Here is a 24532-nt window from a genome sequence, read left to right as displayed (position 1 = left end):
TTGACGGCCAAAGATCTCCCATGTTCTTGGACGTTCGTTCTTCAAAGCTGATTGTCCACCAGACAAATTTGCACAAAGGTATATTTGTACAAGCGTGTACACATACTCCCCATTGCAAAGTAAACAATCTCATTGAACTGTTTTGTATGTGACACTGAGCTGCTAAGGTTGAGAGTAGGTGCATCCAATCACAAGTGTGCACATCAACCACACAGCCACTTTGTGCAGAACTTACAGTTGTGCAGTGGCTACCCTGGTGGAGAAGAAACTGGGCTTGGGGCCCAACTTGTTAGCATCTAAGTTGGAATGACAAATTCCTTCATTGTCAGAAATGAAGGAATTTGTCACGAGAAATGTAGGCACTCCGAAATCTCAACTGAGAACCAAGTCAGTGCGGCTCATAGAAAACCCCTGAGCATGTGGGAGCCCCCAGTTTTCTTTCAACAGAAGAAGACAACAAACATTTCCTCTTATACTTCAAAATAAATTACTTAAAGATAAATTGCAAAACGTAAAGAACTCACCCTAATTTTCTGGGCTCGTAATAACTAGACTGCACAAAAAGTTAGAAAGTCTTTACTTTCATAAGAAATATGGAGACATACTGTTATAAACTTTCAGCATATACATCTTGCATAGACAGACAAGTTAAAGCTTTCTTTTCAAGAGGAAGTTCTGACCATCAATCAGACACGGCTATCTCCTTACTGAGACTTGCTAAAACTGGAAAATGTAAGTCTCAAGGATTAAACCTTTCCCAACAAACTACATTATTGTTTAAAACATTTTTAAGTCACATCTTCAAGTTGTTGCTTTGCATGCCGAGTGGGCACAAAAACTAATATTTCAAGGCATTTCTCAAAAATATTGGACCTCTTCAATGCAAATATAGACAAAAAAAGAGGTTTTCTAAAGTATAGAAGGGTAGACAAATCATGGCATGTACAAGAACCACAAACTAAAGCAAGAGCATTTCAAATTGTCCATCAGGAACTGCTTTCTAAATAAGCAGGTTTAAAAACCTAGACGGGGCCAGGAAATTGCACACTGGAAGAGGTTTTCCATTACATTCCGAGCTAATTATACATCACCTCAAATCTTTGTTTTCTGGTCATTACCCGCTGAGATTGAATCTAAATAGCACAACATGACCTAAGCTGTTGCAGCCAACACCGAGTGGCAAAGCAAAAACCACGTTCCCATTTGCCAACCTTGAGTTCCCACAGAAATGATACCTGCTGTATGATCTGTGGTGCTCAAAAAGCACAAAACAAGTTATGACATTTAAGTATTAAATTAATATCTGTGTAAATGTAGTGTGGCTAACAAGAAGAAGAAAAAAAATCAATGGAAGGAAATGGTGTCTTTGCAGTCAATACACAATTCTGATGAATAGGATTTGAGTAGAATGAATTAGTCGGCGTTTTTCTAATTGGAGAATAGTGTATTTTTTTTATCTTAAAATCAATAAGATAAGTTTAATTTTCTTTGGTCCTTTTCAATGCAGAACTGTCATTTAAAAAAACGATGGCCAAGACAGAAACACACCCAGAGTTAGACATAAAAAAGAAGAAAAAAAAGACAGCTTTTCTTCCAGACTGCATGTTTATCTGAATGGGCTGAGAGGGTGTTTTTATCCAAGGCCAAAGTCTGGTCTCTGTGATCAGTCGGCCATGTTGCGGAGGAAATGCTTATTATGTGGTTGTCCACGGGTCTTGTTTGTTATGACCTTGAAGGCTCTTCTCATGGCACAATGGGGATGTAAAAAATATCAAAGGAGAGACCACAGGAACCATCTTGGGAAAGAAAAACATTGACTCAACCACTACATTTTTCCTCTTTTTTCAGCTTTGAACAACCACTTTCTCACTGTCACAGAGTTTTAACACTTTGAAATGTTTCTGTTTGGTTGTTCTTAATTGCAAACAGGTGACCGACATGAGGACAGAAAGGTCACTTTCAGTGAAATTAGAATATAAACTAGTTTCTGACATCTGTGGCTCCAGAACAAATTTGGGGAATTTGCTTTATTGCACCCGATTCCTTTATGTCTATGGAAACGTCTCCTCCACATGCAATGAGACCAGTAATGCTGGCCAAATTTAATTACATTTGATGCACATGGCGGCGTCAGTCGCCCCCGTCATTGGCAGCATCTGGTGTGCTTCTGACATTCCACAGCATGAAACCCAGTGATCATTTTCACACTGACATTTCTAATTAAACTATCCAAGGCTGTTAGCTGTTACCTGTTCTGTTCCAAGTGTTGTCTTTGGTACAATACATATAAATTGTGGAAATTAGTTGCTGTAAAAGAGGTTCTGATAGGGATGCACTTAACCCATTTTTTTCAATACAGATACGAGGTATAGTATCGACCGATACCAATCCGATACAGAAAAACAGCGCTGAATTGACTTAAAACGATTTTTTCTCTTTAAATAAACATAAACGGACTGAATTACAAAATTTATTTGATAACTATGAACCAGTACACTACATCAACCCCATGTGATGATACATTTTTTCTTCGGAGAATACCACATCGAGTCTCAAGTTTAAAAGCCACACCGGTAGTCGTACGTGTGGTGCGTGTTGTGCAGTGAGAGTGATACATCTTTGTGAACAAAGAATTTTGTGGCATGTGTGTTCACATCTCACACGCTCCCCCGGTGCATGGCTTTGTGTCTGTGTTGCAGCTTGATAATGTTCCTGTGTTCTTCGGTGGTCGGCTGGCGGTTCAGCCCATGGAGAAGCTGTTGCGCTCGAACCATCGTCACACAGTACGCCGTTTTGTGACACCACTCTGTGTTATATCAAAATCTTTCTCTACCTCTGCTCCATCACAGTCAGTGGCACTCCAGGCTCAGTGCGAGTGGCCGCAGAGGCGGATCTTTGACATGTTAACAAGCATTAAAGGGCCAGCCAAGATCAGAAAAACTTGTCCCATAAAACCGGGCAACCAAAACAAACAGCCTCTGTGATGCTTATTACAAACTCAGTCACGAAACGGAAAAGCCTCGTCTCTACTAGGGCCACATAAAATAAATCTCCCAGTTTGTTCCTCACATCCAGCTGAAAGACGTGCAGCGCAGCAGCTCTAGCTCGTCTTGCAGGGCTGACCAAAGGTTGTATGAGGCCTTGAGAATAATTTGATTTAGGGTCTCCTCTTCCTGCTATGAACATCAGCACCACAAACAGCATTTCAATATAAATTTAGTGGACTCTGGTAGAGGGGGCCTACATTAATTGGCCGAGCTTAGGCGCAATCACTGATCATTGTAATTTGCTGTGATATATTTATGAACAAACCAAGATCCACCACAAAGGTTAAACATAGTCTTCAGCTAAAATCCCTTAACCCTATTCATACTTTCAATGATTAGTCACATAGTTTTCATCAGGATGAGTGCAAGGCAAATACGTTAACTTAGGTAAATTGGTTGTAGCCATCTGCCCTTGTACATTTTCACCATGAGGATGCAGATTAATGCACAAGGACAAATGGGACAAATACACTGGCGATGCAATGCTGAATAAATTGCAGGAAGCATTGTTAATTCACATTAGAGCATTCATGCATCAGACACCTCTTTAGCATCTATAGTCACCTTTGAATCCCTGTTAAGATAATCCTATTAACACATATGGAAGGTGAAATGGAGGAAAAGGTGAAAAATTAACTCAAGCTAATGCCCATCTGGCGTGTCTACAAGCTGCCACGTATTACTGAGAGCTTGGTATGTCATATTTTACTTTAAAAAGTCAATGGTACACTGCATGGCAACGTAAACATAAACAGCCTTTAACATCTACATCAAAACAAATGTTATTTTTGCCAAAGGAAAAAGTAAAGACTGCCAATTAGATGCGCCTAAAAATTCTTTACATTGGTGCAAAGTTAGACAAACTTTGTAAAAATGAAACCTGATCATGTGCAAATGCAACTAAAGTAAGCAAAGCCACGAAGGTGTAGTGGTTTATTTTTTAGACTACCAAACATATTTTTCTTATAATACTAGACAGCCACCTTCTGGATGTTATAGATGCCATATAATAGACCCACTGCAATAGTTATAGTTATATTATTACATATTATTCTGGAACTGAGGGACTGGAAAAGGGGATGCATGTATTGAGTAGAATTCTACATTTAATCTGAACAAGTGAAAACATTTCTCATCTCATCTTACAGTCGCTGATGAGACTGAGCAAATACATAAAAAAGGTGTGAAAATGTAATGGTTTCAAAACAGCAAAAATATTCCTATGGCTTAAAGATCTTTTAGTGAGCAAAGTTTTCTCAGGTTGTAGGGAACATTCCCCATCCTCCATCCGTCACTGAAAGAAGTCTGTACTTTTCCTTTGCTTATCGGGACACATTCAGTTGAATAGAAATGTTTCTTTTAACAACTATCAAGTCTGATAAGCAACCAACTGCAGTCCCAACCAGAGCAGGTGGTCTTACTAATGACAACTGACTTGTAATTATTTAAAAAGAGCAAAAGTGAAAATGTGCTGCTCTAAAATGTATGCTTACTTAAAATCTGCCACTTTACAGTTCTTAAGGAATGTACCCAAATGAACGTTCCCTTCTGTGTTTTACTGTAATACCGTAAAAACAGGATATAGATGATGATGCTCTACCAATATGTTGTTCTGGACATATCTGAAGAAATTATGAAAGGACCAGCAAATATGCAGTGTTTGTGGATGAGCGCTGCAAGATCTTCTTATTTCACCAACATGAAACTAAATGACTCATCTTTCTGTAACCCTGCTCGACTCTGTTGAGAAACAACAGATGTTTCAAAACGAATCATTCATTTTTTCCAAAATGAAGAAAAAAAAAATGGACCACACAAACCAGTCAATTGAACAAACATCAATTTTCTCCGAGCTTTCAACCCTTTTATAAATGGCAGCCCACTACAGTCTGCAATCAGACGATGCTTTTGGGGGTCATTATTACTTAATTGACATACTGAGATGTACAAAGCCTTTTCCACCCACAGTGTAGAAAAGATAACAGATGGCCAGAAACCATTTTGTAAGGCTAAATTAATTTCTACATGTTTTATGTAACAATACAGTATCAATTATATGCTTTTAAAGACGTGTCAACTGCACAGCATAATCATTTAGTTTCCTCTGTATGTAGGCCATCTGAATAAAACCATGCAAGACAAATTATTCTCTGAACTCAACACATTTTCACCAGCTGCCATATTATCCTTTATTATGCTACCATCATACGGATCAAATACCATTTGTAAAACCCAGTGTGCTGCTGAATTATTTACTCATCTTTGACTAGCCAGCTTTATGCAGCTGGAATAGTCATTATGAGAGCAAAAGTAGGGGTCTTATTCAATAGCAGGCAGCAAATGAAAAGGCAAAGGTGACTGACGGGAAGTTTGATGACTTATGTCGCCACGTTTTAGAGGGAGGAAATATAAAAAGATTTTGACGTTCAAACACGAGCAATTGAAAAGATTTGTTCCATTATTTTTCAAAGTAGAAAAGTTATTTATTTTCTTGTCACAAGAGGAGGAAAGAATGCTCTTGTACAGAATGTGGATGGAGGTCCTTAAAATGATTTTCTCCATCCAGCCTGTGATGCCTTATTACTATAATATAACCACATTTTCAGTAATTAGTCATCTGAAGCATGAGTTCTCCCATTGTATTATTAGTGTATTTTACGACTTCATAGTTGGTGTTTTGGTAATTATGTGTTAGTGGGAGACATTATTAACAATACCTAGTCATTGTTCAAATTTCTTGTAAACTTTAAACATTTCTTAATCCAAAAACATGCTGGGCCAATGGCTGACTGCACCAGCACCCCCATAACGGGGATTCTCAAGTTTCCTGAGGGAAACCCTTCTAAATTGTTCTAAATATATCCAAACAAGTAATAAGATTAAAGTTACTAATCACACTGTGTTATCATTTCTGTCACTTTCCTTTGTATAAACCCATATTTGCCATCTTCTTGAGTCATGGTGAGTGGCACCACATATGCAAGTCACCAAACAACCAACAACTCAAACTAATGAAAACGGAGGGAGGACAGAGGTGTGCGTTTGCTAGCTGGAAATACTGTCATTTTGAGTTTGTGTCAGCTAAGGACAAAAAGATTAAGGTTTGCTATACAAACCATTCTGGAGACAAAGTCTTATTTAGCATCAAAAACCGCTATGTCAAACTTTAAGAACCGTTTTGAGTTGTCGCACAGCACAGTCAAACCTAAAGAGAAAGTTCCAGCAGGTGGTGCGACTACAGGAGGAAGTCCTCCACCATCCAAACAACAAAAGCAAAACCAGTAAAGGTTTATTTTATAATTAAAACAAGTATTTAAGCTAGGTTACTGAAAAAAACAGTTTGCAAGTTTAATTTAAGATTTTAGGTAACACTTAAAATGTCATTTTAACTCAAAAACAGAGTGGGTTGCTGAATGAGTGCAGCCCATTATGTTAACACATTAACTGTTAGCAGTAAAAGTTGATTTTGCTGTTAAAAATACACTTCTGATAAAGTGAGTATTATGGATGGCAGCAGCTGCTGGATGTCACTAAGAAAGTTACTTAAGAATTAATCGGATTATCTTTTCAAAATAAGGGTGGCAACGATGGCTCCTATATGGATCATGATGAAGAAAACTGCTATAAATATAAAACTAGATTATATTCTAGATTTTAAAAAAATTTGGATTTTAACCAGAATATATGCGGAACCAGTCAGGGAAAATCCACTACCTGCAAATAGCTGGTGGCTGAAATTGGATACGTTTCCATTTTAAAACCGATTTATAGATTTTTATTATTGTTTGTTTGGGTATTTTTATAAGTCAATTTAATAACATCTACTAGCACTCAATGTTCTTGTGTTTCAACACATTTTAAAAATGTTTAAATAAATTAAATCAAACCCACAAGTGAAACATGGAAAAAAACGAAACAAAAACACAGACCCTGGCAGAAAACGAAGTAGCCTGCTGTTAAATTGCGAGATTTTTACAAGCACCAGCTGTCCCTTAAACCTTCAGGTCCAGCTGTGAGATGATTTTACAGTTCTAATGATCAAGGTGTAATCTGCAGTGTTTACAGTTATGAGCAGTGGTAAAAGGGTGAAAACAATGAAGCAATGTTTCCTGTTTGTCATTCCCATCCACACAGCCGCACGGATCCAAGGAGCACATCTGTGTGGCCGTGTCTTCTAATAGCAGAATCATTCCAAGCCCTTGACATTATTGGCAAATATTGGTTAAATTCATGTAATAAGCAAAACAAACAACTGCACTGACAGCACAGATGGTACATCCTCATGTCTGGCTACTCATGTCTGGAAGCAATGATAACAGGAATGTTAAAATAAAAAACAAAAGCAGTCAATATTTTTTTTATTTTGTAAGAGCTGGACATTAATGCTTTTTTGCCTCACTGAACTCTGGTCAAATATAGTATTTATGTTAATTTGGTAAAGATGGCTCACAGTACTCACTATGACTCCTATCGAGCCATGCGGCTCCACTTAGCATAATTTTTTTTTTTAAAAACCACAGCCGCCTTCAACAACTTGCAAAATTGTCTGCCTTCAAAGTGTTACGATAATGTTCACAGTGAAAAGTGAAAACTTTGACTGTGTCACACAACCGTTTCTGTACAATGCGCTATCCAGACACATTGTGCAGAAACAATGTGTCTGGGGGATAGCGTTTTAACGGTATAACATTCAAAGTGCTACGTTTATCAAGCATTAGAGAAACTAATTTTCTGCAGGTTTCACCTGGAAATTTAACTAGAACGTCACTGAAATATGCAAAGGGCCAAATTCTCAATGAGTCTTCACAAAACAATAAGCTAGCATTAGGCTGGCACTTCAGCTAACTGCTCAGGATAAAAACATCAGTTTACTGAAGACTGCAGCCATGTGTCGTTAGGTGAATTAAATAAGACAAACATATTAGTACACCATGACAAAAAAAGCCCACCAAGTGACATTGCTTCTGTGCACCACAATCAGTTACATGCCCAGATAAATACCACATGACCAATCATCTGCTGAATAACATACAAAAATAGCAATTTGGAAATAAACTTTGGTTATTATTATTATTATTAAGTGAGTTTTACTTATGGGACACATACCGATATGTCAAATAATGGAAGCTAATGCAGTAAATTACATTGATCTAATCAGTCACAAATCTTGCCTGAAACATCTCTAAGAAATAGTTTTGTCCCAACAACAGTGAATAAAATGCGTAAAAATCATCTAAACTATTATATGTATTCAATTACCTGAAGGTGAAGAAAAGGGGAATGTTAAGTAATAAAGAAAGGAATTGTAGGATTTGGTACGCAGGAGAAGAAAATACTTAAAGGGAAAAAGAACTCAAAACTCAATGATGGCAGTGAGGTCTTAAAAGAGAAAAGAATACTAAAGCACCATAATGTGTTTTATGAGATCCTAATAGTGCTACAAATGTCAAGGCTGATGTATTACTGCACATTTGCTGTGCTCAGACGTTTCCTGGGCCTCGCCACAACGCTCATTAGGCTTATCAAAAGCACCTTATTAGAAGAATCAGGTCAGACGTGGAGAGGATGGAGGGGGAAGAGTTTCTCTATTGGTTTATGTTCTGGTCCTGTATTTATTCCAAGAGGCACGTTCTGCCTTGGTGCAGTCGAAGGTGACCAGGCACATACAGAAACACCTTTGTTTTAACACTTTCTAGAAATACTTCTGAATTTATTCATGCCATCGTGTCAAGTTGCATATTACAGACCAGACAAAGTGTATGTTTTGAGTTTTTGTTTAATTACTACTATGCTAATCTGATGGAAATGTGAAAAAAAAAACTAAAAAAAAAACATCCTTTTACAGCTAAATAAAACTGTTGCCACATTTTATTCATGATAAAAAACAGAAAAAAATACTTATAACACATCAGCTTTTGTGAATCCTGGTAAACTCAGCATTGAAATGTAGCTTCTTGTTCTGGTTCGGGCTTAGAATAAATGTAAAACAGGATGTGGTCGGTGCTGCACAGAGCAGTAAATCAGAGAGGTCTTACTGATAAAGAGCACACATTACATCCCATTAAGGATTTTTATGGGAAATTACTTGTTTTGCATGAGATTGTGAAACTCAGCCCTTTATGCAGACAAAAAGAGAACAAATCATCACAGATGTTTTGGATTCAGCCCTATTATAGAAAGTGAATTCATAATAACTGGAGAGACACATTTCTTTCCCAGAATCCATCAGAAGACATTTACAATAGAGGCTAGTACGTCAATAAAGTGACATCTTATTATCTGCCAAAAGTTCTGGTTTAATCAGTATCTGCTCTTTATTACATTTCAGTAGTACAAGGGTTTAAAACCCAGATATCACATATAAACATTTCTGAATCTTCAGAGTAGTTTATCTGTTATTGGATGAACAAAAATGAATATTAAGCAACAATAAACTTCATTAGATGACCCTCAGTGAAAATGGTCCACTTCATTTTCAATTACAAGCAAATTAGTCATCCTACAATGCGCTAATGTTTTCATTCTGCTGTTCTGTTACATGTCTCGGGGGCCCATCTGCAGCTGACAATAGGCGAGAGAGAGCAACACCTGACAGGTACAAATCACCCAGTTCGGAACACTCTCACTGGAGAAATGGTTCGTGAAGTTGTGATTGTGTTTTGTAGTTTTTTTGGGTGGTTTCCTTCAGTGGTTCTTGGTGCAGCAACTAACTAAACGAAAGCGAAACACAGCAGCTGAAAATGCGAAATCTTGCAACTTTGGTTCCCAACGGAGCAGAGTCTACCGGACTATCAGGTGTGAAAACATCCTACATTTTTTACTGAGCAGACTGTGGCTAGAACTGTCATTCTTAAGCCAGCATTCAGACAACAGAGAAGTCATAATGTGCAACAACTCCCCCCCATCCACTCACCCATCAAGACCACAGAGAATCAAATAGTGCTCGGCAAGATTCAAAGTATGCCTCCAATAACCCATTATTCATTCAAAGTTGGCCATCCGCAGCCTACCGACGGAAAACATAGCAGGGAATATACCACAACTCCAGAAGTGAGATCATAAAAAGCATCTCAAACAGAGACGAATATGTAATCCCAGGAGAAGAGTTAGAGCTGGATCTGCCCACCGAGCCACATGAGCTCAGATGAAAGGCAGAAGGCTCTGAGGGGGGAGCACAGACTCCACCTCTTCCAATCTTATCTTTAGAAATAGCTACTGTATAAGTGAAGCAAAGAAGCTCCTGGGAACTGAGATCAGATCAACATCTGAGTTTTTTTTTCTTTCATAAAGAGGAATAAAACTTCCCTCTCTCAGCTTCATAATCGTAAAAACTGGATAAGATGATTAGCTGAGTGCTTGCCTACCTTTTTCTGGTCTTCAAGTTTTTGACATGTGGACTTCTTGCCATGCTTGCTCGACTCTGGTACGTCCATTCCTGGTCCAAATGAAGAATAACTCCAGGGCAAGATCACGGGGACGGCGTTTGATAAAATCCAGAGCGCTACAGTTTGCCGACGAGGGCCTGTGTCCAGCTCACGCCTTCACCTGGACACAGGTGATCCATTGCAGGAGTTTGTTCGTATGGTTGGAGAAAAAAAAAAAAAAAAAGGTCTGAGCAGGAGGACGAAAACTAAGCAGGTGGAGGTTACCGAAACAGCACCATGGTGATTCCGAAGAAGACGTTCAGACTGGAGGCTGAGCAGATGTCCTCTGAAGCGTCTCCCTCAAAGCGCGGCGTCCGAGCTCAGTTCCCTCCCTGCATCTGTGGAATGAAGAGATGAGACAACATTCAGATGCGAGGCGAAAATGAGCAGCACTGTTTTAGGCTCTCAATTAATGCAAAAGATCTGCCTCTCCAAAAAGTCAATATTCCCCATTGGTGCTGCACTGTACAAATGGCAAGAGGATCTGCATATCAAAGTGAATGTTGCCATGGAGCTCAGAGAGCGAGAGAGAAGAGCATTCTACAGCATGCTTTCCTTTTTGGACTGGTTTTGATTGTGTGCGTGTATGTTTTGTTTTTTATAAACCAAAGACTGAATCATAGTCACAAGGAAATGAGTAGAAGTAAAGACGGATAATATACTATTTGAGAAAATCTACGCAGAGGAATCTGTTCTTTTTTGAAAATGTAGTTATAATGAATTAATAGTCTTTTTTTGGGGGCGGGGGGAAGCTGAGTATAATTTAACTGTCAGCATCCAGTTGTGGTTGATGCTAGAAATTAAACAGTTGATGTTTAACCCAGGCAAAAACATCTTCAAAGCAACACATCTCGTCACAGCCTAAAGGAAATCAAGAACAAATTAGAAACTAAGTTATTGACATTTATTACTATGGAAAGCCAATTCCAGACCTTTGAGAATCCAATGAACATCAGTGGGAGGAACTGGTAAACCTTCAATGCAGTGCTGAGAGAAAACCTATGACTCATTCACAAGATCACTAAAGATCAAATGGTGAGACACCAAGCTGATCAGGTAGAGGGTCAGCGCTAGTTTGTGCCACACCAACAAATGTTTGATGGCTCCTGGTGGAGACGAAACAGGGGTAGGCCCCCAAATAGTTAATCAAACTTTCTAGTATCCATGTGGATTGTGGGAAATGAAGAAATTTGTCCCAAGAAATGTAGGCAATGAGCATGCGGATGGTTGAAATCTTAACTATCTGCGTGTCTCGCATGATATCCACACTATTGCCAAATATGTGGGAACCTTTAGTCAGCGGTACAACACTCAAGACAAACTGATAATCCCACTTGTAAATGGGATTATCAATTGTTTGATGTCAAACATCAAACAAACAAACCACGACTATTCTGATGGGTTACAATAGGAAAAGTGAGCTGTTCTGGTACAGTTCTCTTTCCAGGACTGAACTCTTGGCTTGTTTAGGCCACAAAACATAAATTGCAGATTGCAAGGTATTGGAATCATTACAATAATCCATAGTTGCCCTTGAAGACATATAACTTCAAAGATAAACTCTGACTAGGAGAATGTGTAAAAAGCATGATATCTGTTGGTGTAAAGTTGAAAAAAACAAAACAAAATAAAAACTGAACATTTACTGAACACTGGTCCCCTGTAGGGAACATGTTGGCGCTGTCAAATCCACATTTTTTTAACTGCGATGACGTGCATCAGTGCATCTACACATGAGGCTGGCCAGGCAAATGCCCCAATAATCTGTGAGGATAGCATCCAAATGACAAGTAGCCTGTCTCAAAGCAACACCGCCATGACACTGGGCCCTGCGACTTGTTTCACCCTTCATCACCTCTAACACGATCCTCATCTTACCATGTTTTCTGAGCCACTACACACGTTCCCCCTCCTTGCTTTGGCGTGCCATGTGTATCACTGCGACCCCGTCACTTACTTAAGGCCAGTTATGTCAAGTGCTGCCAGCTCACGACTGGTTCTTCTGGGACATGAGGAACACAGACCTCTGGAGCCCCACAAAACACCCAGAGGCCTATTGCTGTTGGCAACATGTTGGAAAAGCAGTCTTTTCGTGGCAAAGAAAGACTGCCGTTACATTAGGCCGCTAACAACAAAGAAATGCACAATACAAAATATCTGTTGCCATAGGTGATGAAGGAAATAAAAAGGCAGGAAAAAATTAGGGATAAGCAGTTAATTACAGAAATCCTAAACTTGCTAAAAACACAGCTGGGCTGCTTCAAGTCTTCTTTTCCCTCAGCTGTGGAATTAAATGGGGGGGCTTTCGAAACTCATCCATGATGCATGAGTACTAATTTGCCCCTTTTTCTTCTTGAATATCACAAGAAACAATATAATGTCATGGGGAAAGCATGCTACACTCTGTCTTTGCAGCACAAGAAAAAAAAAAACCCTACCATGCATTGACTATCTAAAAGTAGGCAGAAAACAGCCAACGTAAACCACAGGAGTCATGAGGCAACAATCCCCCTCATCCCAAAAGATGGATTTGTCATTGCACTGATTAAGAAGAAACTTGTCCAGGTATTAACTAGTCGCATTACAAAATAAGACAATTTAATTATAAAACAATAAATTCAATTTAATAAAGACAAAAAAAATAAATAAATCACAAAATATAAAAACCAAAGGTCAGCGTATTGATTTCTGCTGGGTCAATGCCTTACTGCCTTCGTGTCGGTAATAACATTTAAGTATGCTTCAGTCCTCCCATTTTCTCACAAGTACCATAAAGGGATTTCATGGGAAAATTATGTTAGTTAATCTGCTATTAAATGTTGTATTTTAAAAAAAAAGAGAGAGAAGAAAAAATGTAAACATAAATCTCACATTTATGAATTTAACTTGCTGACACATGCAGAAGAACAAAGATAGGTACAAAAACAAAAGCTAGCACAGCAACATTTCACTACATTTTAAGCAGTTACATAGTTCATTGGTAGTAAAGATGCTGTTATCTCAAGGTTGCTGCTTCTATTATTCCCCAACATGGTTGTACAGAAGCACCTCAAGTGTTTCTGGAATTAGACCAAAGACTAAAAACCTCAGTGATGGGTCGGTTCAGTACTCTTGAGGTCCAAATGTAGAAAACCATTTTGCTTTTATGCTACGAGCTTAATAAATTATGGAGACTCCTGAATCAACCATCTTCTTATAGGAAGATATTTATTAGCAAGACATAACCACACATGGTAAAGACCATGAATCAATAATAAAGCCTTACACATTTTTTAATCATTATTTCTAAAGAAGGCATTACTCATTGTAAGGTTCCTTGTCAGGCCTTTCCAGAGACACACTCTAAAAAATGAACACTTCAGTCAATATATTTTACATACCCTTGATTATAAATATCAAAAATATATTTTTAATAATGAAGGAAAAGTGAACCCCAAAAATAGGCTTTCTAAAATGTTACCACTTTCAATTATTCCACCCCAACCAAAAATCAACCTTATAGCTAGCTGGTTTAGCTAACTGTGTAATGTTAAACAAGGTGGAATAAAAGAATAAAAAACAAAGTCATAGACTCACCACTCTGCTCCAGACAAAAAGAATAATAAGCTTTTATAAGCTAAACTCTTCTCCATTACACAGTTACACCACAGCTAAATGCTAATAAACTGTCCCAGCAACTTGCCTAAATTAGCCACACCTGGTCCTGCTAATTAGGGGCAAAAGGCCTGTGAGAATGAAGTTAAGTTCTTTGTTTGCCAGTCTGTTTTAGATTAGAATTTAAATATGTGCCATCAAACTGGTGTCTGTTTTATTAAGACTTTTGTCAGGTTGGTAAAATCCCTCCTGTTTTTATCATCTTACTCTTTTTTTTTTTTTTTAAGTTTCCCTTTCTGCTCGTTTTCATTTATTTTGCATTTCTTCCTTCGCAATAGATTTTATTTCTGATTTAAGTAAGGGAAGTGGGAACTTGGAGCAGTCAAACACTGGTTTCATACAGAGCATGGGCTGGTAAGAGATTTTCCCTGTAAGACAACCTTCAATTAATATACTTCAACATACTTTATACTGAATTTTAAAAAAACTGAAATCCACATGCTTCTTTTTCCGCACAGAAAATCACCAATTATTTCCACTGCTGCCATTTAGGTGTACCATTTATATTACACAATTAGCTTCAACAAGCTAATTTAGGCCTATAGATTTTGTGATTTTCATTTTCCTACAAAGGCAAGCAAAAATACAGACTAAACACTTGCTTAAGTGGTTATAGTTTAAGTACTTATGTAAAATTGTATCCCCATTTACATTTTAGCGCTTCAAGGAGAACCTCAAGTTCAAAAAGTTATGTTAGCTAATAAATAAGTCAGGCTATCCGCTCCAGCTTAGCCTGACGTTAGCACTCTACAAAGGCCATTGTCTTTATTCTACCAAAGTAAAGCATCGATGCTAAAGCAGATGCAAAAGACAATATTTGATTAATTTACTGTGAATGAACAGATCCCTGGGCTACAAAACACTTCCCAAATTCATCACAAATGGCATAAAGCTTGATTTTTTTTTTTGGCAAATAGGTTCTTATATTTATTGTTTAAGGGAATATCAATGTGTGCTTCAATCCCCCTGGTTGTAAAGAATCTCACTGGGAGCAGAATGTAAATATTTATGAGTAGCAGCTGCAGCAGCTCCATCACAGTCTGCTTGGTTATCCCGCCTTCAATCGCTACGCCTCGAAGACGTTCTCCCTCCCCCCTGTGGCCTTTTCACCGGCACTTTGCATTCAACGGGTGTCCGTAACTCTCCAAGTGGTCAATAAAGTTTGATTCATGAGGCCTGGGGCCATAACTACACAGTGCTGCTTTAATTCGAGGAGATGTAAATGATAGCCATAGATCCAGCCTGATTTCCTCGGGGAGAGCTCAAGAGGTTGGGAGAGCATACGTCGTAAATTATCACCTCGGCGAGCCAGAGGTCAAACATTAAGAATGGACTGCCGTCCCATTAAAGTGCAATAATGTGCTATTGGTGTTCTTTAGGTGTTTTTTTTTTTCCCCAGCTTTATTTTAAGCTAAAGCAAATCTAAACATCAATTACGCACCAATCAGGTTATTAAATGTGCAGTGGCACAAAATAAGCACCTTTTAACAATGTATATTAGACTTAGAGCGCCTCAGAAAGCAAATTATAAATGGAAAACTGTTTTTCATGAGAGGACAGCAACAATAAAACACACCAGCAGGTGTTTAACCACCGCAACACGCTACTTAGCCATTATTAGGTTTTTAACCAGCGCCACCTGGTGCTTAGTCTGTGTCACACCAGCAAACCTAGCCTAGCTTTGAGTATGTCATTTAGCCATTTTAGTAGTCTATCAAACTTTCCATGCCATTGAACAAGGTGAAGCAGAAATATATTACAATTTAAGAAATCAGATTAAATGGGATTTCCACAGATAATTTTTATAATAACTGTAAAAAAAAAAAAAGACAAAAATTAAAAAAAAAGCACCAGGGCATGTTGCTCCAAGTCACATAAATTCGAAACATATGGAAGAACAAAGAAACCAGATGATACGGTAAATATTAATGATGTGCAAAACATGCAGTAGTGTTGTATTAACATAAACAAGCCTGCAGAGGCCATATGTACTATAAGCATGTATAGCATGTGTGTGGGTTTGTGTGCAGCCCTGCGGCGGGATAAATGCACAACAGATATGAGGAATTGTAACATTTCCTGTGTCGTGAATATCCAAACCCTCCACGAGAAAAGCATCAGCCTCAAGGAACATGCTTTGAATACAAAAACAGTTGCACTGACTTTTTCTTATGCATGTGAAGTTTACAGGTTATTGTATAAAAAAAAAAAAAGAGAATCATATATTCTTTATATTTCCTTGATTTTTCATAATGAAACTTGAAATAAAAATCTAATTCTGGTTTCCATTTGATGTCAAAGTTATGATAAAAGGAGAAAGAAAGAACAAGAGGGCAAGAAGAGAAGACTGGAAGAAGAGAAAGTGCGACAGACCCGGGAGCCAAACTGCCTCAAGACAACAGCAGGCAGACAACAAAAAGCTCCTCAAGATGGATTATTTTCTCCCAGATTTTACATCCCAAAGACCAACCGTGTTGGGGGGGAATTTACAAGCAGAAGCCTGTAAAATGTTTAATTGGTATTAAAGTAGCGATCTGCACCACATTTAGAAATTGTCTCCCCCCCGCTGTCGTAAGTGGAGGAAAAGAGCGGCGGCAGAAAGGTTTGTTCAAGCACCTGATGTGTGTGCTTTGGGGCAGGTATCCTGGCTGCTTGCACCAGGGTAATCACTGTAGTGAAAGTGGAAACTGACACCAGAAGCAGCAGCTCATTAGCCTGAGGAATGCATGTTGCAGTGTCAGTTTTGCGACGCTTGTTTTGTTCGACACACTTGCCCGCAAATGACATTTTCTTGGCACCTTGCTGTTTATTATTTGCAGAGATGACAGAGTGTGTGTGTGTGTGTGTATTTTTGTGAGAAGGGGAGAGAAAATGCTTCAAGATAGATATCTGATAAGCTCAGACGGTTTGTTTCAGCTGAGCCATCTGAGAAGTCTCGTGTCTTGTCACTCAGCCAATCAGATCAATGAACCACAACAAACAGGACCAACCGCTAAAGGTAAATAAAGACCAAACAAGAACGCATGTTTAATGATATGCAACGATAATGCATCTCTCTAAGCAACAGAAATTTAAAAAGATAAAGCAGATTTTACATTGCTCACTTTGTACACTGCAATCTTAAAATTGCAACGTCCAAGTTAAAAGCAATTACCTCAATGAGTTCCCTTTCACTTTAAATCAGTGGTCCCCAACCGTTTTATTACCGCGGACCGGTCAAGACTTGGAAATTTTGCTGTGGCCCGGAGGGGGGAGGCGTGAACGGTCAGGTAAGGCTTCTGCATGTTGGTCGGGTCTTGTATACTCCCACAATGGCCTGATGAGCCCATTAGGCCAGCAAACTTTCCCAGCCGGGAAAGTCTTTTTTTTATCAACAACTTCCCCAGCCAGGGAAGTTTTCTCTTTGAGATTGGTCAAATCGTTTCCGAAGCCAGATCCCTTTTGGGTACGGTCTTCCAATGACGCTTTTGTTAGCGCAGAAGTTGAGTTTTTACACTCTAGTCTTTTTTTCCATCACCAACTTCCCCAGCCAGGGAAGTGAGATTGGCCAAATTGTTCTCGAGGCCAGATCTCTCTTCATGGGTCGGGTCTTGTAAACTCCCACAATGGCCTGATGAGCTCATCAGGCCAGCCAGTTCGATACTTAAAACCTTTGTCTAACACCTTGCAAAAATCTTAACAAGCTGTCAGTTAAGATAACTGACAATTTTTAGCAGGATATTTTTGCTCATATTTTACATAGCCTGTGTCAGTAGGTCTTCGTACACTGTAGATATTCTGTTCTCTTGCTCTTCTCTGTAGCACACAGGTGAGGGTTTCAGAGTCCTTGCTCTTCTCAAGCATCAAACTTCTCAAAGCTTGCTCTCTGTAATTGGCCAAATCGTCCTCAAGGACAGATCTCTTTAGGGTAAGGTCTTCCAAAGTCGCTTTTGTTAGCGCTGAAGTTACGCAGAGCGGCTTGTAATGTGGGGCTCACCTACCGGTCCGGGATAAATCCATTCTCCTGTCTCTTCTCTGGGCCTTTTCCCCTTTGCAAAGGGGCCTTTTTCCCCTTTGCTGTTTGTGGCCTCATTTTTGGCGCGCAAGTAACCGGTTAAAGGATTTTCAAAATAAAAGATCCTCCAGACTCAAATAATACATAAAACGGAAATATTTAATTATTTCTTGCGCGGTCCGGTACCAATTGGTCGACGGACCGGGGTTTGGGGACCACCGCTATAAATGACAGTCAGTACCAGAGTATCATGACTAACAGTGGCTTACTTGGGTTTTACCATTCAACAAGTCTCTTAAACATCATAATCGGAGACAGATGGAAGTGATTTAGGAAAACATACACACAGTCCCTGGAAAATACGTCTTTAAAATCAGAATAACTTATAGTCGTTTGTTTCTAAGGACAATGATGAAGCTATGGGTTTTAAGTAACGTGTGGCTCTTGTTCACAATGTTTGCAGGAAGTCCTCGACTACAGCTAGCATGTTTCCGCCCTGTTTTGATATGGCTTATTGATAACAGAGCACATGCAATTTTAGTTAGTGTATAAGAAACAAATGTATGACATGTTCTCCAGCTTCATAAACTCTGTCTTGTTGTGAATGTCTTAAATGTTAATGATTAGTGTTTTGGCTGCCTTCTGCACAGCTCCTTCCTGCTTTATAATGTCTATGGACTTATCTGGAATCAAGTTTAGCCGTTATCAAACATGATCGGACTGGTTGACAGATGCATCTTTCCTGGAAACCCTCGAGTATTTTACTTCTTTCCAGAGAAAAATAATTGTGTTTCAAAATAGATAAGTAAGCTTAGAAAAATGATCATAACTGGATCGGTAGCAAAATTAAGCAACTCTCCTTTATTTTTGATACATTACCTATCATTACCTACATTACTTTGGTTTAAGAGAATCAGATCAATACACCTGAATGCATCGTTTCAACATCTTTTCAAAATTTTCACACCTTTACTGCCACAATAGGAAGTGCATAGATTGAGAACTGGTGCCTAGATCAGGAAAGTCTAAATAAATTAGACATTCTCACACACAAATATGATTAGTTTAATTAAGCCTTTACAAAACAGTGCTGGATCAAAACAGTGTAAATACCTTAGATTCATTTAAGGTCTGATAACCACAAATAATGACTATGGTATCCGAATGCCGTAAGAGGATTTTGTTTCCCCACTTTACCAGGTTCCACTGCTAAACCTGGGCCAACGCTTGCATGGCACCATCTGGTTCTTTTTCCTCCTTGGAATCATTCACTGTTCCGTGAAAGAAACGGGCTGCAGTTCAGCAACACTTCTTTGCCTGAACAGAGGATATCGTGGAAACCAACAACTAATTAGAAGATAAAAACTTTGGAGTAGCATGGTAATTCTGGCAGAAAATGTCTCGACATTATAATATGCATTGATAGTTCTTGTCGAAGTGAAGTTTGTGACGTAAAGTACCAGTTGTCGTCAGAGTGGGTCAGATCCATGGATCTGAACCGGCAGTCTACTGCCCGGTTACTGAACTAAAAATGTTGGACTGTGAATACAAAGTCTCGACTCCCTGACTCCGTCTGCTGAGCTCATTATACCAGCTACTTCTGGTGAACACATTGCTAAAGGGTTAATAGAGGAGCCATTTTGTAATAACTTCCTGAAGGTGGAGTTTCAGAAAGAGCAGGAGCTTCTTAAAGAGACAGATGCCCAAATTCAACGCACTAAATTACAAAGTCAAATTTCTTGTAAGTCATTTGATAACGGCAGCATTTCTATGAATGAAGATAAGAAAATTACTTGATTGTGCTTTAAAATGGCACTATGTGTACATAATTCTGGACCTATAAGACAAGCACAAAAGTTTGAATAAAAAGGACAGTGTTTTACATGGATCTACCTTTTTACATGTCTTTACATGATTCTATAACACGTGTCAAACTCAAGGCTGGGGGTTCAAATCCGTAGCTTTTCATGTGGCCCTTTAGACTCCCAGTTACATCAATAAGTCCCTTCAGTTTTTCACAAATCTGCAAAATTCATGCAAAATCAACAGATCCCCACATTTTCTTCTGATTTTACTGCAATTTTCCTCAAAATTGGCCAAAAACGTTTGGTTTAAGTGACTGCTGCCTCAGCCTTACTTGATGACAAGTACGGCGATTAAAAAAAAAAAGTCACATTTAACATCATATATTAGCACAAATATACAAAGGACAACATCCTGGATGGACTGACCAGTGTGAAAAGATGTTTAGTGTTATTTCAATTTAAGAAACAGTTATTTTAACTCTTGGTCATTTACTGACAAAACCAAACCACTTTTTTCAGTCCCTCGCTCTCTTATATCAATCAATCAATGAAATTTTATTTGTATAGCGCATTTCAGCAGCAAGGCATTTCGAAGTGCTTTACATAATTAAAATAAAAACAGAATAAACAGTGAGAAAGAAAGAAAAAAAAAAGATAACATTAAAACTCGCGCCCCAATTAGGACTTGAGTTAAACGTCGTTTAACTGGGACTCTAACCCTCTGTGACTTTAGTCAAAAACACCGTTTGACAAGGATTCCAACCTCTAGGTTTCTAGGGACTCTAAACCCCATAGAACTTTAGTTAAACGTTGTTTAACTGGGACGTTTTCCGGGGGGCTTTACATCATTAAAACGGAAACGGTGAGAAAGAGAAATAAAAAGAAATTAAAAAGTAAAGATAAAAACATTAGATATTTTTAAAAAGAAAAAAAATGATTAAAAAGGTAAATGCATAAAAACATCAAAGACATCAAAACCCACCCTCCAACCCTAATTTAGCCATAAGCAACTCTAAACAGGTGGGTTTTAAGTTGAGATTTAAAGGCACCCAGTGTTTCAGCTGTTTTACAGTTTTCTGGAAGTTTGTTCCAAATCTGTGGTGCGTAGAAGCTGAATGCTGCTTCTCCTCATTTGGTTCTGGTTCTGGGGATGCAGAGCAGACCAGAAGATCTGAGGGGTCTAGACGGTTGGTACAGCAATAACAGATCTTTAAGGTATTGTGGTGCTAAACCGTTCAGTGATTTATAAACTAACAACAGTATTTTAAAGTCTATTCTCTGAGTTACAGGGAGCCAGTGTAGTTCTATTCTTCCCTTTATTGCCAAAGCTGGTCTAGAGACGTCACCCCCAGCAATGCTGCTCCTTAATTGACTTGTGCAAGAGCAAGTTTACACGCTAAACAAAAAAAGAAAACAAAACTTCTCAAGGTTTTACTCATCTGCATATAGGTTGCATTACAGCACAAATAGATTACATCAACGTGCCTTCACCAGCCAAATCCATTCTACATTATTCGCTATGCTTTTGTGGAGCTTCAGAGCAGAGCGCACGCTGTAATCTTGCGTTATTGTGTCGGGATTAACATCAAATCTCATTACAGCTGTGGTGGATCGCTGGAGAGGCAGGATTGAGGAGGGGAAGCTGGGAGAAGGGCGGAGAGGGGGGAGGTTATCTTTATTTTTTATTAGGTTTTAAAAGCTAAATGCGAAAAAGAGAGGATGAAGATATGAAGGGGGGTTGAAATCTCAATTTCACACGTCGTCCACGTCTGCTGACATGTTAAGTATGAGTCGCAGTCGACAGAGACAGAGCAAGCAAAGGTCAAGGGGTCAGGACGAGATGCGTCACAGGACAGGGAAGTGAAATACGCCACAAATCTAACAACTGAGCCCTCCTCCTCCGCCACGCCCCGCAGTCCCAAATACCGCTCATCGGTTAACGTTTTTTTTCCCCCCTTCAAAGTCTGGCCCGCTCACGCTTCATAAACCTCGCTTTTATTACCAATAGATCTGTGAGGGTTGTAATTGCCTGACTGATATACAACCGGCAGAGGGAGAGCGGCTCGGGTTCTCTCACTTTTAAAGAGCCGCTCGGCGTTGAGAGGCACAGGGACACGCCTCGATTCGTCCAATAAAGCACACCGCTGTGTCTGTATACGCGTACGTGCATGCGGCGCCGTCGAAAGGGACAGATCACATAGACGTTTATGTGAGAGATTTAACGTAAACATGAGGAACGCAAAAATATATGCAATAATATATTCATTCTAGCTCGAGTTGAAACAACAAGTGCTGAAATCTATGAGCTATGATATGGTTACAAAGGTTTTTATTTGGGAGGGAGAAAAAGAGGGAAAACACTTTTTAAATGTTCATACTGGACCCGAATTTAAATTGATTTTCTCTTTTCTTAAAAAAAAAAAATTAATTACCGACAGAAAACATTTTTAAAAAGTGAGTTTTATTTCAATCACTCCTTCTGTGAGTTGTTATGATGGTGTATCAGCCATGCTAGAGAAATGTTTTGCTTAACTATGTGAATAGAGTCATAATATTAGCAGAATAAGTCTTAAAGTTACAAGACAAATTTTGTTTTCAGAAAATAAGTTTGGATCCTTTATTTTTGGTGTTTGAGTTGTTGTAAAATTACTTCGTTCTCCTCATACTATTACTTTATTCTTGTATTACAATTTTATTGTCATAATTAAAAAAATAAACCTTAGCCTGATTGTTTTATTTCATTGTAAAGTTGACTTAAGTTAAAAGAGTCCACGTTATTAATAGAAAGTTGAGTGGAAGGGAAAAATTTATAATTTTTTTTTTTAAGTGTGCAAGGGTTACTGGAGCCTCAAGTAGATAAATTAAAATTCAAGGGAATAGGTATCCATAGTTTGCCATTTATTATCTATAAACCATAATTATTAAAACATATTGTAACTTTTCCTCTTAATTTCCTGGTGTTTCATTCCTCATTTCATTTGGAAACTAGGGGATTACACCATTTCCCTTCTTTCGTAGAGCAAGTCAATGCCGAGAGTATAAGGCAAAAAGACTCACCACGCTGTTTCCCTCAGACGATAGGATGGGACGCGTAAAAAATGTTGAACCAGATCACAATTTACACAAATAATCCCAAAGCTAGCAAAAGTAAGCAGCACACACATTTCAGCACTTTTCAGTAACCTGACGCAATTCAAATTCCCTGACTCCACACTCCAAACATTTTAAAAACACAAATACTCACTTTGTATCGGAGCAAACAGTCAAACGCGCGAACACACACACACTCCTGATACCAACCCCTCCCCCGCAGCAGAGCACCATGCACCATGCTTGTAAGTGAGACCCCAGAGGCCCACCAAAACACATACAGGCCCCATTAGAAGCAAGAAATATCAGCACAGCAACACCCAACCACTGATTGCTGAAGAACACGTGCTCCATTTTTTTTTTTTTTAATTCACGACTGGGTGGAGGGTGTTGGGAGTCGACAGCTCATCAGCAGCTGCACAGTGAGAATTCGCTGTAAGTGGAGGAACGGCTGAGGAAAATAAAGCTCATCAAACACGGCGATCGTTGCTGGGGTTTGTCAGCAGCACCGAGGGAAAAAGGGGCAGAAATGAATCAGATCAAACAGAGATTTGGGGATATTCTGGTGGAACATCAATTCCCTGGAAAGAACATCCATAATACTTATTTATATTGGATAAAAGCCTAATCTGTATACTCATTATACCTAATATTTCTGCTTATTTACTTTCAGAAGATCTAAAGTCATAAGAATGGTAGTCATGAACTAGAAAAATCTGGAACTTGATGGAGTCCGTCCTCAGAGGCCCCTTCAGGCTCCTACAGACATTTACATATATACAGAATTACAGTTTTGGTTATGCTAAATTGTGCTAAGCAAGGGCGTATCTGCAATGTATAAGAGTTCATATGCAATGAAGTAGTTATATTGGCAAAACAATAACTTATGCAGGTATGTTGTCAAAAAGCATGTTTCAAAAACTTAAAAATGAGCTCAATACATGTTTAAAAAAATATTGAGGCTTGGAAAAAATGATTTACCACTTTCAGATTTCACAACCTGCAATGTATTTTACTGGGATTAGATGACAGAAATGCAGGAACCACTCATCTCAGCGACACCTTTTATTTATCTTTTCTTTTTGTCTTTAGATTATTTCAATTGACAGTGTAATACCACCATGACTTCACATAAGTGCTCAGAAGTCACAGAGCAGGTTGAAAACCTACAAACAAATGAAAAAAAATCAATTACAGATCACAACGAACTAATTTACTAGTTTTCCAGGTAATGTTAATTACTTTTAAGTTAACAGTGAATGAACAAACAAATAAACTACATTCCAAACACATAAAACCCATTGCATCACCAAGGCTAATTTGGTCTTCTGAATGCAGATTAAATGATATAAACTGTGCATAATGTCCAGTTCCTACCAGTGGTGTCTTTGTGGAAGCTTGAAGCTGAGGCTCTCTGTCTGCAGAGATCATTGTGAGCACAGGTGTGCCAAGTTACCTTATAGACTTCAGATGGATCTGAGTCGCGAAAGGGATGGGTGCGCTTGATTCTCTGTGATG

General features: G+C 38.7%; 1 protein-coding gene across 6 annotated transcripts in view; it reads right to left on the bottom strand.

The window, feature by feature from the left end:
* nav3 (neuron navigator 3) overlaps nucleotides 1-24532 on the bottom strand; it is a 381588-nt gene that overhangs the window by 281757 nt on the left and 75299 nt on the right. For 3 of the 6 annotated variants that reach the window (XM_008401340.3, XM_081603798.1, XM_017302697.2), the window contains exon 2: nucleotides 10412-10809. In XM_008401340.3, the coding sequence (XP_008399562.1) occupies nucleotides 10412-10480 (69 nt within the window). In that variant the 5' untranslated portion in view covers nucleotides 10481-10809. Of the gene's footprint in view, nucleotides 1-10411; nucleotides 10810-24391; nucleotides 24419-24532 lie in introns of those variants that run through there. The other 3 variants (XM_081603800.1, XM_081603799.1, XM_008401338.3) reach the window with 3 other exon arrangements.

Source organism: Poecilia reticulata, chromosome 23 (genome assembly GCF_904066995.2).
Source record: "Poecilia reticulata chromosome 23, P_reticulata-male-v2, whole genome shotgun sequence".
Taxonomy (NCBI): Eukaryota; Metazoa; Chordata; class Actinopteri; order Cyprinodontiformes; family Poeciliidae; genus Poecilia; species Poecilia reticulata.
This window is presented reverse-complemented; position numbering and strand designations above follow the sequence as displayed.